This window comes from Galeopterus variegatus, unplaced genomic scaffold (assembly GCF_000696425.1).
Source record: "Galeopterus variegatus unplaced genomic scaffold, G_variegatus-3.0.2 Scaffold6191, whole genome shotgun sequence".
Lineage (NCBI taxonomy): Eukaryota > Metazoa > Chordata > Mammalia > Dermoptera > Cynocephalidae > Galeopterus > Galeopterus variegatus.
In genome coordinates, this window is record NW_007732302.1 from 52,238 (window position 1) to 67,137 (window position 14,900).

The 14,900-nt window shown below is 36.5% G+C and overlaps 1 protein-coding gene across 1 annotated transcript in view; it reads left to right on the plus strand.

Moving 5' to 3' along the window:
* RAD18 (RAD18 homolog (S. cerevisiae)) overlaps positions 1-14,900 on the plus strand; it is a gene marked incomplete at both ends in the record, with an annotated part of 102,322 nt that overhangs the window by 32,026 nt on the left and 55,396 nt on the right. The window contains 2 exon segments of the mRNA XM_008590540.1: positions 12,246-12,322; positions 13,753-13,813. Coding sequence (XP_008588762.1) covers positions 12,246-12,322; positions 13,753-13,813 — 138 coding nt within the window.

The window sequence follows — 14,900 nt, forward strand, 5'->3', positions numbered from 1 at the left end:
GTTGAATAGGAGTGGTGAGAGTGGGCATCCTTGTCTAGTTCCTGTTCTTCAAGGAAAAGCTTTCAGCTTTTCCCCATTCAAGATGATATTGGCAGTGGGTTTATCATATATGGCTTTAATTGTGTTGAGATACTTTCCATCTATACCTAATTTAGAGAGTCTTTGTCATGAATGAGTGTTGAATTTTATCAAATGCTTTTTCAGCATCTATAGTTTTATTGTTATTCTTCTATTCAGATTTTCTACATCTTCTTGGCTTAGTTTTGGTAGTTTATGTGTGTCCAGAAATTTATCCATTTCCTCCAAATTTTCAAATTTGTTGGCATATAGTTATTTATAGTAGTCTCGAATGATTCCTTGTATTTCAAAGGTATCAGTTGTAATATCACCTTTTTCATTTCTAATTTTTGTTATTTGGCTATTCTTTCTTCTTTTTTTAGTTAGCTGTGCTAATGGTTTGTTAATTTTATTTATCTTTTCAAAAAACCAACTTTCTGATTCATTGAACTGTTGTATTGTTTTTTGGGTTTCAATTTTATTAAGTTCTGCTCTGATCTTAATTATTTCTTTCCATCTGCTAACTTTGGGTTTGGATTGTTCTTGTTTTTCTACTTCTTAAGGTGAAATGTTAAGTTGTTCACTTGCTGTCTTTCTGTTCTTCTGAAGTAAGCATTTACTGCGTTAAATTTTCCCCTTAGTACTGCTTTTGCAGTATCCCACAGGTTTTGGTATGATGTATCATTGTTTTCATTAGTTTCAATGAATTTTTTTATTTCCTGTTTGATTTCTTCTTGGACCCATATATCATTAAGTAGAATGCTGTTTAATTTCCATGTGTTTGCATAGTTTCCAGAATTTCTTTTATTATTGATTTCTAATTTTAATCCATTGTGGTCTGAAAAAAATACATGGGATAATTCCAATTTTTTTGAATTTGTTGAGTTGGTCTAGAGTGTTGTCTAGATCTTGTGTTTCTCTGCAGATTCTTTGCACAATATTGATAGTGGGGTGTTCAGGTCCCCTGCTATTATGGTATTAGTGTCTATTTCCTTCTTTAGGTCTAATAGAGTTTGTTTTATTAATCTGGCTGCTCTGACATTGGTTGTGTATATATTTATGATTGTTATGTCTTCTTGATGGATCAATCCTTTTATCATTATGTAGTGTCCCTCATTGTCTCTTTTTATGGTTTTTAGTTTAAAGTCTATTTTATCAGACATAAGAATAGCTACTCCAGCTGGTTTTTCATTTCTGTTTGCATGGTAAATCTTTTTCCATCCTTTCACTCTTAGTCTATCTGAGTCTTTATAGGTGTGGTGTGTCTCTTGAAAGCAGCATATTGTCGGGTCCTCCTTTTTAATCCAGTCAGCAAGTGTGTGTCTTTTCATTGGGAAATTTAATCCTTTATACATTAAGAGTTGTTATTGAAAAGTGTTGATTTACTCCTAGCATTTTATTGATTTTTGTTGGATGTCTTAAGTGTCTTTTGTTCCTTTCTTTCTGATTTACTGTTTGTCTTCTGTATTTGTTGGTTCCTTGGGTTGTAGATAAACTTTTTTTTCTCTCAATTGTTGGCATTTTTATTTTACTAGTGGGTTTTGATTTTTCTTGGTTTTTTATGGCAGTGGTAGTTATTTTTCAGGTTCCAAACCCAGTACTTCCTTGAGAATTTCTTGTAAGGGTGGTTGTGTGGTAGTGAACTCCCGCAGTGTTTGTTTGTCTGAGAAATATACTATTTGCCCTTCATTTAGGAAGGATGGCCTTGTGGGGCAGAGTATTCTTGGCTGGAAATCTCTGTCTTTTAGTATTTTGAATATATCATCCCATTTGTTTCTGGCTTTTAGGGTTTGTGATGAAAAGTCTAATGTTAGTCCGATTGGGACTCCCTTATAAGTGATTTGATGCTTCTCTCTTGCAGCTTTTAAGATTCTCTCTTTGTCTTTGAGTCTTGCCAATTTGACTATAACATGTCTTGAGAAGACCTTTTTGGGTTGAATACGTTTGGGGATCTTTGAGCTTCCTTAATTCTGATAGTCTATGTCTTTTCCTATACCCGGGAAATTTTCTGCCACTATTCTGTTGAATATGTTTTCAGTGCAATCTCCTTTTTCATCCCCTTCTGGAATACCCATGACTTGGATATTTGAGCACTTAAGGTTGTCTGATATCTCTCTTAGACTTTCTTCCATGTTTTTAATTCTTTTTTCTTTGTTTGCCTGTGTTATTTCAAACAGCCCATCTTCGAGGTAAGAAGTTCTCTCTTCTACTTCTGCAAGCCTGCTGGTTAAACTCTCTGTTGTGTTTTTTATTTTGTTCAATGAATTGTTCAGCTCCACAAGCTCTGCTACATTCTTTTTCAGGGCATTGATTTCCTTGTACATTTCTTCTTTCAGGTCCTGTATACTTTTCCTTGTTTCATCATGTTGTCTAGCTGAGTTTTCTTGTATCTCATTTAGTTTCCTTAGAATTATCACTTGAAATTCCTTGTCAGACATTTCAAGGGCTTCTTGTTCTATAGGATCTAGAGCTTGAGAGTTATTACACTTCGGTGGTGTACTTTCTTGATTTTTCATATTTCTGGTATCTTTCCCTTGATGTTTAGCCATTGTGGCAGGGGTCTTCACGGTCCACTGGTTCGACATTATTGTCTGGCTAGGATTTTGTTGGGGCTGCCAATTTGGCACCGCTGCCTCTGTGTTTGCTTATTTGCACACTGGTGCCTCAGGTGCGTGGTCGCTTTGGGTCTTGGGACTCTCCAGGGAGATGCCTCTCTGGCAGCGCATGCTCGGCCGGGCTGGGGATGGAGTCGGGCGGTGGGAGCAAGGCATACCTGCTGGATGTGCACTGGCACTGCAGTGCGTGTGGTCTCTGAGGATCTTGGGCCTCTCTGGCTGGGCGCCTCTCTGATCAGTGCGCACTCAGCTGGGCTGGGGATGGAGTTGGGCAGTGGCTGCGAGGCCTACCTGCTGGGTCGCGCGTGTGCACTGGCACTGCAGTGCGTGTGGTCTCTGAGGATCTTGGGCCTCTCTGGCTGGGCGCCTCTCTGATCAGTGCACACTCAGCTGGGCTGGGGATGGAGTTGGGCAGTGGCTGCGAGGCCTACCTGCTGGGTCGCGCACTGGCACTGCAAGGCACATGGTCTCCGCGGATCTTGGGCCTCTCCCACTGGGCGTCTCTCTGATCAGCAGGCACTCCTCTGATGGTTTTTTTCTTAAGCCATCTGAAAATAAGGTGTATAATCTTGACTCCTTACCCTAAATTTTTCACTATATATTTCCTAAGGAAAAGGATATTCTTTTTTATTGCCACAGTACAGTTATCAATTTAAATAAATTTAATTTTGTTATAATACTTTTATGTAATCTATCATGTGTATTCCAGTTTTGTCAGTGGACCCAGTAATGGCCTTTGTGGATTTTGTTTTTTCCTGCAGTACGTGATCTGGTTTTGGATCACATATTGAATTTAGTTGTAATATCTTTTCAATCTCTTTCACTCTGGGACAATTCTTCAGATTTTCTTTGTTTTTTATGACACTGGCCTTTTAAAAGAATATAGTCTTTGTTTTGTGTGTGTGCGTTTCAAATAGAATATTTTTCATTCTGTTTTTGTCTAATGTTTCCTTATAATTACATTCAGGATGTGCATTCCTGCCAGAATACCATATAAATGATGTTTTATCTTCAGAATATCACATCCAGAGGCTCTTGACATCTATGTGCTCCTCATTTGTAATGTCAGGTTTGATTAGCTGGTCAATTTCTCCATTGTTTATACATTACATTTCCCCCGTGCCTACTAATAAGAAATCTGTAGAGAGACATGATACTGTGTAACTATTCCAGTAATTTGTAACTTCATTAAAATTTCACCCCATATTTAGCATCCTTTAGTAATTTTTACATTAACTTTTCTGTGATAGTTGCAAAGTGATGATTTTGCATCTTTAGTACTCTTCACATTTGCCACTTGGCATGATTCTAAATACAAGAGCCCTCCCTTCTGTCTTATTCTTTTCTTTGTCTATTATTGATATAGATTTACAGATTTCTAACTCATTATCATTCTTAATTACTTGGTGTTTGTACTTCTCCAAATTTGGCCAGTGGGAACATCTTCATACTGATTCCTGGTCCTGGGACATGCCACCATCATTTTTCTTATCATCTACTTATTTCTGGTATAACAAGATATTGCAGGTTCATCTTGTTTTTCCATGTCCCCGCCCTGTAAATCAGCCTTTTCTTTGAGGTGCTCTGGTTCTTTTTATTGGTGAAACCAATATATGGCTACTAGCTGTGCTTATTGCTACTTGGTATCTTTGCTTCTTAGGCTATTTCAGCAGATGTAGCTTGGAAATATATGCATGTCTATGCATATATATGAGGCCACTTCAAGAAGTTTGTGGAAAAATAAAATTAAAAGATAATACAAATCTTTCCATGAACTTTTTAAAGACCCCTCGTATACATATGCACGCATGGATACATATGTACATGCATATGCATGTATATTATATATGCATACATATAATTCCATTTACACTTATATATTTTAGAGACCATGAGAACACACCTATACCTCTTCCAATTTCATAGAGTTCTTTTTTAACCTTTCTTTATTCCGTGTTTATATTTCCCTTTTTTTCATAGTAAGAATCCTCCTTTCTGACAGGAGAAACACATTTACTAATTTGTTCAATCTATAATACATCTAAAATATTTTCCTAATTGCTTCATCTATACTGCTACACCACCACAAAACAGAACTGTAAGAAAGAATTCAGGATTTATTTTAGTTCTCTACTCAGCCTTCCGTGTCTGCCCCTCCCCACCCATCCCCTAACGCATTGCTTCAGCTGCCTCAACTGAGGGTATGAAGTCTAATACAGCCAGCCCTTTGTATCCATGGATACAACTAACTAGGAATTGAAAATGTTAGGAAAAAAAAATTGTGTTTGTACTGAACATGTACAGACTTTTTTGTCATTATTCCCTAAGCAAAACAGTATAACAATTATTTACATAGTATTTACATTGTATTATAAGCAATCTCGAGAGAGATGATTCAGAGTATAAGGGAGGATATGCAAAGGTTATATACAAATGCTACAGCATTTTATATCAGGACTTGAGCATCTGCAGGTTTTGGTATCTGCAGGAGGTCCTGGAACCAACCCTCCACCAAAATTGATGGACAAGTGTACTGTATTTTTAAGTTTCTTTTTAGCTCCCTTCAGTGTGGGTATGTTATTTGTTTAATATGCAGTTGGGTTTCCTCGTTTCTCTTTGTTTCCAGTTCTTATTATGGTTTACTTTTCCATTCTAATTATAAGAAATTAATAACTTAAATGTAACATTTAAACTACCAAAAAGATATTTATAACGGACCAACTGCTTGTCATGAAAGTATTACATACAGTAGCACTTTTGTTTTCTTTTTTTTAAAGAGTGTTCTTAATTGCTTGTTGGAAAGTTTTTTGTATTATCTTTTTTTTTGGCAACTGGCTGGTATGGGTTTCTGAACCCTTGACCTTGGTGTTATAACATGAACCGACTGAGCTAACCAGCCAGTTTTGTATTATCTTTTAATTCATTTTTTTCACAAACTTTATGAAGTACCTTCATATGATGGTGGCCTTGAAATTCTTGTCAGATAATTGCAACAACTGAATTATCTTACTATTGACATCTTTGTCTTTTCTCATTAAAGTGTTTTTCCCGATTTTTAGTATGATAAATTTTTATTGTATTCTGAGCATTTTGAATATACTATTATGAGATTCAAAATTCTACTTGAATAATCTTCTTTAGCAGGAAGTCACCCTGTTTAGGTTTAGCATGCTGATTCTGGCCTCCTTTTGTGGGCTGTGATTCTAATCACAATTTAGTTTCCAGGGCCCTTGCAGTCTTATTCTGGTCTACTTCCTTTAATTGCTACCTAGTGGCCACTCTGAAAACGTGGTATTCCACACTGTGGTTCAGTTCTCAAACCTTTTGGCATATTTATTGTAGACAGTTTCACATGTTAGTTGGTCAGGGATGTATCCAAAATTTCCTATTCAGGAGAAGGGAATTCTTTTCTCCAGGTTCCATCTCTTTGAGATCCTCCCACCAAACACTAGTTAAGAGGGTGAAGGTGTCACCTGCCACTACTGAGTGGGTTTAGAAGTCTGGGCTCCTCACTAGGCCACTGTATTGGGAGAGAAGGAAAGCCTGCCCCAGGCCTCCTGCCATTGCTGGTAGTGGGGTGGAAGTCAACACTCCCTTCTTTTTCTCTGATGATACCTTAGTGGGTGAGAAGCATCAGCAGTGTTTAGTGGGGTAGGTCCGGTATTATCAAAAAGGTTTCTGGGCACTTCCTTTAGTTGTTCTTTGCATATAGAGAGCAGATTTTTCTTGGGACATTTTTTTTTTTTATCCAGTGGGTGAGAAGCATCAGCAGTGTTTAGTGGGGTAGGTCCGGTATTATCAAAAAGGTTTCTGGGCACCTCCTTTAGTTGTTCTTTGCATATAGAGAGCAGATTTTTCTTGGGACATTTTTTTTTTTTATCTGTTCCTGTTGGTGGTTCTTGGTTATAGCCTTCTCCAGAACCTGGTCTGGGATAAAAGAAGAAAACCCAGGGAACTCATTACCATGTTCCTCAAAGTCTGAGGCCTTGAGGCCTTTCTTTTAGTCAGTCCATCTTTCCCTTTCTATCTTTCACAGTTTTCTTTTGTCTGTTTTATCTGTTATATCCAGGGTTTTTAGTTGTATTTACAGAGGAAGAATAGGGAGAAATGATTCTAGTCCACCATGTTGAAAATAAGAAGTTCTTTTTCGTGTATTTTTCATTTCTCTTAGGTATGTTACTGGCAGCAGGCACGGCTTGCCCGCTCACACTAAGCAAATGACCTGAAAGTCCAAAAGTTGATGCAAGGATTGGGAGCTTTATTCAGATAACTGGCATCTGGGTGATGACCAGGCTAAAATCATCCTGCCTTCTGATGCCTTTTCTGGGGTTTATAAAGGGGAAGAGGTGGGAATGTGAGGTAAGGGTTTTGTCCTGCAGGCAAAGGGGAAGGCTGGTCATGGGTTCAGCAGAGGGTCTGAATCAGATGTCAGGGTCCCACAATGGACAGGTGCTTTGGTTTCATGGAGTCTTCAGTTGGTGGACTGGTCAGCTTCAAGCCCTTGATGTTATTTTGGGGTTGGATTCCTTATCTTCTAGTGAGAGCTCAAAGGTCCTCAGTCAAGCATCACTGGAACATAAAAATTCCTGACTCATACTTCTAACTAATGTGGATGCAATTTTCCTTTACGTGAGAGAGTGAGTTAATAATCAGCTAAGGTGCTTTGCCTTTCTCTTGGAATTCCTTTGTTTGCAGTTGAATAGGAAAGGTAAGAAAAACAAAGGTTAGTTTCAATTCTTAATTGTATGTGTGAAACATCTAAAGTAAATCAATATAAGAGGGTGTTATGAGAGATAAGCAGAAATAAACTTTTGAGAAGGATCCATTTGGGGCATGATTTCATCTCTGGGCAGTTTCAGCCATACAGTCAGTTTCTCATTTTCTTTGCTAAGCTCAAGGAATTGATGATTATCAGTTCCTAGTTTCCTGAAATTTTCTGCTTGGTCTTAGTTACCCCAAAGATGGCTGTTATCTGGCTAAGGTCCTGTTCAGGTACAAACATATTTAGGTTGTTATCTTTTCTTGGTGAATTGACTTCTTTATTATTATATAATTTCCCTCTTTATTCCTGATAACATTCATTGTTCTGAATCCTGTTGTGCTTCATATTAATATAGCTAACTCATTAGTATTTCTTTTCATTAGTGTTTACACAATACAAGTCTTTCCATAAACTTATTTTTTTTTTTTACCTATTTTTAAAATTTAAAATAGGTTCTTTTTGATAACATATAGTTGGTCTTTCTTTTTTATCCAGCCTGACATTCTGTTTCTTAATTGGTGCTTTTAGACAATTTACATTTAACGTAAGAATCGATGCAGTGGTTTTAAATTTAAAAACACCTTGCTAGTTTTTTTCTTTGTTCCACCTGCATTTTGTTCTTTTTATCTTGGATTAATTGAGCATTTTTTTATTATTACATTTTATTTGTACAGTTGGCTTACTATTTTACTTCTTTCTTAAAAATTTTAGTGGTCACTCTAGGTTTTGCAATATACATCTTTAGTTACAATTTACATTCAAATAATATTATACATCTTCCCTTGTAGTATAAGAAACATAGCGGTATACTCTCAATTGCTAATTCTTTGTGTTATTTTTGTCATGAATTTACTTTTACATATGTGATTAACACAATACATTGCTATTGTTTTCCCATAAAACAGACAGTAATCTTTTAGAGTAGTTAAGAAAATAAGAAAAAGCCCTTCATGTTTACCATTTCTACCATTTTTCATTTCTTCTTATAGAGATGAGTTTCTTTCTGTTTCTTCTGCTTGAAGAACTTTCTTTAACACTTTTTGAAGTGAAGGTCTGCTAATAGTATATTCTCTCAACTTGTATTTGTTTTAGGAAGTATTTCTTTTTCACTTTTGAAAGATATTTTCATTGGTATAGAATTCTGGATTGGCAGGCTTTTTTTTTTTAAATACTTTAAAGATGTCATTTCTGGCTTGAATAGTTTCTGATGAAACATGTATATTATGCTTTTTGATATTGTCTCATAGCTTTTAGATGCTCTGTGTGTTTTTTTTTTTTCTTTCTTTTTTCTTTCTTTTTTCTCTCTGTGTTTCAGATTGAATAACATCAATCCCATTTCAGGTTCACCAGTGCTTTCCTTAGCTGAGTCAAGTTATCTTTGTTACTGTGCTTGGTGGGTTTTTCTTAATATCTGGCATTTCTATTTTATTCTTTCTAAAAGAAAGAATTGCTGCTGAAGTAATTTCTAATGAAAATTTCTACTGAAATGCCCCATCTGTTCATCCATATTGTTTACCTTTTCCACTAGATCCTTTAGCATGTTAATCATAGTTATTTTAAAACCACATCTGATAGTTCTAACATCTACATTATATCAGAGTTTGGTTTTGTTATTGCTGTTTGTTTGCTTTTTCACGTATCTTATAAGTTTTGGTTGAAAGCCAGACTCTATATGTAAGAATCTAAACACTGAAGTAAATGGATTTATTCCTAGTAATGGACATGTCTGTTCTTCTGATAGGTCTTTATTGTTTGGAGTTTAGTAAATCTCTTCATGAGTTGAACTTGGTTTGGGTTTTATTGTTGCTATGGTTGCCCTCAGTCTATCAACAATTTTACATTCCTTGAGAATTTCCTTGTGCTTAGGTTGGTGGCTGAGTTGCCAGATTTTTTTTTTTTAATGTACCTGTATCACTCACAACATAGGTTTTCCTTGTGAGCCTCTGCCTCAGAGAGCATCTCTCTCCACGTTCGTTTCTCTCCTGGTGGTAGATTGCTATTACTTGTCACTTGGAAAATGCTAGCTCCATGGTAGGGAGCAAGGGGGCCATTTTCTGTTTTCTGATTTAACCCCTGTTGTAGGCGGGCCCTTTGATCCTGGACTGGGGCTCTCAGTGATTCTGCCTCTCCCCCAGTGGCAGGGGTCCTCTAGTGGTCTGGGCCCAGGGTGGTTTTCCGACCCTCCTGCAGGGATAGAGGTTTTTTTTTTTTTTTTTTCTGTGCATTTCTCCAGCAACAGTGGGTATTTACTTGTGATCTGAGGACAGCAGTTTTGCTGTCCTTTACTCAGTGGCCTGATGCTTTTGTTTGTTCAGTGATAAAGATCTGGTTGGGGCTTCATGTCTCTCCTGCAGTGGGTGTTCATCTTTTCCAAGCCTGGATCCAGAGGGAGACTTTTTCTAATTTCCTGCCCTTCCGCACTGAGAGACAAAGAGACTGGGTATTCTTGTGAGTACCGAACGAAGTCTGTAGAAACAGCTTGCAAATCGGTGCAGTGTTCCTTATGTCTAAGTCTCCCAGAGTTTTTATACTTTCATGGTAGCTTGCCTTTTTGCAATCCATCAAGTTTAGCTGAGCTTTTACCCGAAGGTAGGTTGGTATCAGTCTTTCTCCTGTGCACTGCCTATGTCAGCCAGTGCTCATGAACCCTCTCCTCTAGGGCACCCATCTTCCCTTAAGTTTCAGGCTACTTGGTTGCCTTTTGACTTTAGCTGTGTTGGATTCAAGGGAAATTACAGTCTTGTAGGTTATCCAGCTTTTTCTTGTCACTAAGGTGAGAGTGACACTATTTCTAGCTCTCTACATTCTAAACAAAATCAGAAGTCTTTCTGAAGATTTAAGCCCCCTAAATTATACCCTATCCTTATATAGTTTCCTTAATTCCTTAGTAGAGGTCATGCCAGATGTTCTCTATCTTGAATGACACATGCATTAATGGATTGGACAGAATGCAAATGGTCCCTTTGCTTTCCTGTTAAACCATGACTCAGTAAGTTTGGAAAAGAGAACTGCTAGCTGTTCATGCTCACAGAGAGAGATATTGTTTACGTTGTTTTCTACCAGTTTTACAGTATTAGGGAGGCAACAGGTACCTCTCAGTGCTTGGGAAACAAATTTTAAATTGAGGCAATTGCATTCTTAATGATTCTCTTAAGATCTGTGAGTTTAAAAAACCAAAAAACAAACTTTACAGAGATTATTTTGATGCTGGAGAAGAAGTGGTCTGGGAAGGCCTGGTAGTTGGCCTTAACCCATCCTGTCCTCTTACCAGGTTCTTAAGTCTGCCACAGCAAAGAGTTCAAGAGCAGAGTCACAGTAGAAAGTGAGAAGAGGTTTAATGTAACAAAGAAGAGATAAAGATTTCACAGAGAGAGTACGTCCGAGCCCCAGAGACCCAGTAGGGCCTGTACCAGGTCCAATACAAAAGTAAGAAATACTCCCTTAAAGTCTAGTACAGAGCACAGGATGGCTCAAGAGAGTGAGCAGCTGCTTGCTGAAAGTAAGTTTAACACAAAAGAAAGCATAACCACCTCAGCCGGTGAAGTGCAGGTTGGCCCTGGTGAGCAACAGCCACGCCTTCTGCTGGGATTCAACTTTTATAGTCTCATTATCTAATACATATTTATGCTATTAATGAACATAAATTCCACTTTACTGAGCATGCTTGGCCATTAGGGGTATATAACCCCTTTCTACTGAGCATGCCTCACTACTGGATTTGTATAAATCAGCTCCCTGAGGTCTCATGTTGGTCTGAGAATAGGTTCAACTAGCAATGGTAATTCTTCTCTAGGGCAGGGCCTAGAAGAGGGCCCTGAGACCTTGGGGAATGGCTTGAAACCCAGAGGTGTGTCCTGTAACCTGAACTCAGGGAAACTGAGCACCTCCTATCTCAATATCAAGCATATACAGAAGTAGAGAAAAGAGTAGTTGATTTCCCCATATACCTACTGTCCAGTTTAAGCAATTATCAAACCATCCTAATGTATTATCTACCATTTGCACCCCTCCCCCCATGGATTATTTTGAAGCAAATTGCAAACGTGGTATTTTTTCATGTATAAATATGCATAAGGGATTGTAGATCTTTATTCCATACATATGTATTTTAGCTTTAATATGTTGACTTTGGAGGCAGAAAGATAGCATTTGCAAATTCTCTGCTGTTTGCATTCAAAGTCATTTAATGTGTGACAGGGTGTATTCCAGATCTCTTTGATGTGTGTGAAGTGGTAGCTACACCTACAGACAAAGGTTCTGGAGGCAAGGACTCCCCTGGTATTTGTAGCCTTTTCTCTGTACTTGAAAAGGAGCCTGTTGTACTGCATTTGGAGTTTGAGCAGACATCCCCTAAGAATTGAAGTCACACTAACAAATTAATTTTTGTATTCCACTAGGACTGCTGTATATACCCATATATTCAAAGGAGAAAGCAAAATGACTTGACTTTACTCTTCTGTATTTTGAACTTTGTGTGCAAATGTTAGAGTTCAGTGTTTTAACCTTATGTTCTTATTTTTCTAAACTTTTATTTTGAAATGATACTAGATTTGCCAAATAACTGCAAAAATAGGACAGGGAGTTCACATATACCCATCACTCACCTTCCTCTATGTTAACAACTTACATAACTATAGTACAATGATAAAAAACATGCAATTAACAGTGATTATATGTTCTTCTTTTAATAGCTGCTGAAATAGTTCAAGTATATACCCATCACTCACCTTCCTCTATGTTAACTTACATAACTATAGTACAATGATGAAAAACATGCAATTAACAGTGATTATATGTTCTTCTTTTAATAGCTGCTGAAATAGTTCAAGAAATTGAAAGTACGGAGAAGACTAGGATGCGTCTTGAAGCTAGTAAACTCAATGAAAATGTATGTTGATGTCTATTTTGGTATATGGGTAGAAATGAAGGAAAGAAAAATTTAATCCCCTACTAAAATTAAAGCAAGCTATTACTAAATCTGTTCAGTGGGAAATGTACTAGAACACATTTCCATTTAGTATATTATGATTTACTTGCAGCTCATTTTTAGCATAATATTTGATTGTATTTAGCTGTCTCCTAGCACAAAATGCAATCCAAAGTAGAGTTTGTTCATGAGCTAGAGTCCTTTAGAAAAAGACTACGCCTGTGCATCAGGTAGCTTTGGCATTTGTCCTTTCTCTGGAACACTTTTTTTTTGGTGGCTGGCAAATACAGGGATTTGAACCCTTGACCTCGGTGTTGTAACACTGCACTCTCACCAACTGAGCTAACTGGCCAGCCTCTTGTATTCGTCCTTTCTCTGCTGATTGCATTTGATAAACTATTTAATTTCTGTGACTCCTACGGTCTTTATCTGTAAAATTAAGGGGTTGAACTATGTGACCTCTAAGATCCCTTTTTAGCTCTGGCATTCTGCAATTGTATGATTATACCTATGGAGATATTAAGTAATTATAAGAGTTTGTGAGGATTGAGTATTCTGTTGAGTATTTGAGGGAATCAGATACCTAAGATTTTTCACTGTTGCCTTCCTCTAGCTTGGTGGTCCAAAACTTGAGGAAGGGATACCAAAGAAAAAAATAGTCGTTGTGTCCTATGACACTGAGGGAAGTGTTTTGGGCTCTTTCAAACAGACATTTTTTCCCCTAGACCATTGGTAACATGTTTGTAAGGAAAGTCATGATTTTAGGGAAGTAAGTTTATAATCAGATAGTAGGAAAAAAAAATGGGATTTACATTGAGTTTATTATTACCTGTATGCTAACTGTAAGACTGGGACTGTAATGAATTGTATAAGTAGATTTCTGATCTTTTAGGAAAGAGATTTGAAAAAGTGGAACTAAAAATTTAACATACTAAGTCTTGTACTACTGCATTTTCTCTGTATGTTATTTTTCTATTATGACCTGGCGAAATTAGGTTGGAAAGGAGAGAAGGCAGATAAGATTATCTGCCTTATTAATGATCAGCTAGATGTCTTCAGTCTTCTAGTTTCAAGTATTATTACCTGTTGCATTAATGAATGTGGAAAATTAAATATTGAAAACAGGAAATTTAATCGATTGTTTTGTTAATACTTTATATATTATAATGGAGTCAATGTTGCATTTTCTACTAAGAAAAAAGTAATGAGTAAAATGTGTATTATTTATCATATTCAAGAGAAGTATATGGGAGTTATACTTCCTAGGTCTATATAAAACAGAGATGAGAGATTATTTTCCTGCATTTTAAACACCCACATTTGAGATTTTATAGTTTGTACAACTTCCTTTTTTGGAGGAATTTTTATTAAGTTTTTTTTTTACATTTTAGGTAATGGTTTTTACAAAGGAGCAAACAGAAGATGAAATAGATGAAATTCACAGTAAATATCGTAAGTTGTGTGACATTTTCTTTATTTGCAAAGAACTTGGGTTGCTGTTTTTCATCTTAAGTAATTTTTTAAAAACAATGTTTTAAAATAATGTTTTATATTAATGTTTGATATCAACTTTTGCTAATATTACTTAAAAGACAGAATTTTAGTTGTGTGTTTACTCAGTGACCTTTTTTGGCACTCTGCGTGACTGCTTTTAGATTGTGACTAACATTCTGCTTTGAGTTTATCACTAAGCACTTTGCAAATATTAATGGGTTACTCTCAAAGCATCTCTGTGAGAAGAAGATGGGATTAAAGTGAAAATATTCTTGACTCTCTCCTGTTCTCAGGCCACTTAATAACTTAATTCTGTCAAGAATTTCAACATTTCTATAGCTTGCAAATTTGTGCCCCAAATAGTTTTTGTTTATTAGTTCTTACCAACCTTCCAACTTTACCTCTTCCTTTTCCTTAAATGGTCTTCATATACGCCTTTCCCAGGGCTAACAATTTCCCAGGGCTGTTTTGACAATTGGGTAGCTACTATTTTATGTTTGCTTGGTTTGTTTTTAGTTTAAATTTAAGTGCCTGGCAAACAGTAGATAGTAAATGTTTGTTGAATGACTATTCCTAGTCATGATATGTTTAAATTGTGCTAAGAGAATTTTTTCTCTTTTCAGTTCTTAAATTTTGAAGGTGCAGATTCAGCAGGGATGTATTTTGGGAGGGAGGATGAAGTATATGTGCACCAGATGTGCGCCTATGCCTTGCTAGAGTAGGAAAAGGAGCTTCAAGTATTCATGCACTGTAGACTGAACAACAAAAGCCACCATTATTCTGTTGCTAGAAGGATAAGTATGATATGAGACTCTGTGATCAACTTTTGGGATGTCAGAGTGATTTTTCTTTAGTGATTTTTCTATCTCCTCTGATAGAAAAGAGAATATCAAATGATCACTGAATTGGCAAAAATAAGACCTCTAAAAATAAGGAAACCAGAAAATTTGCATTGATAGAAAGTAATTTATTTTATTTTATTATTATTTTTTATTATTTTTTATTTTTTTTCATTAAATTTTTATTTTGTCAATATACAATGTAT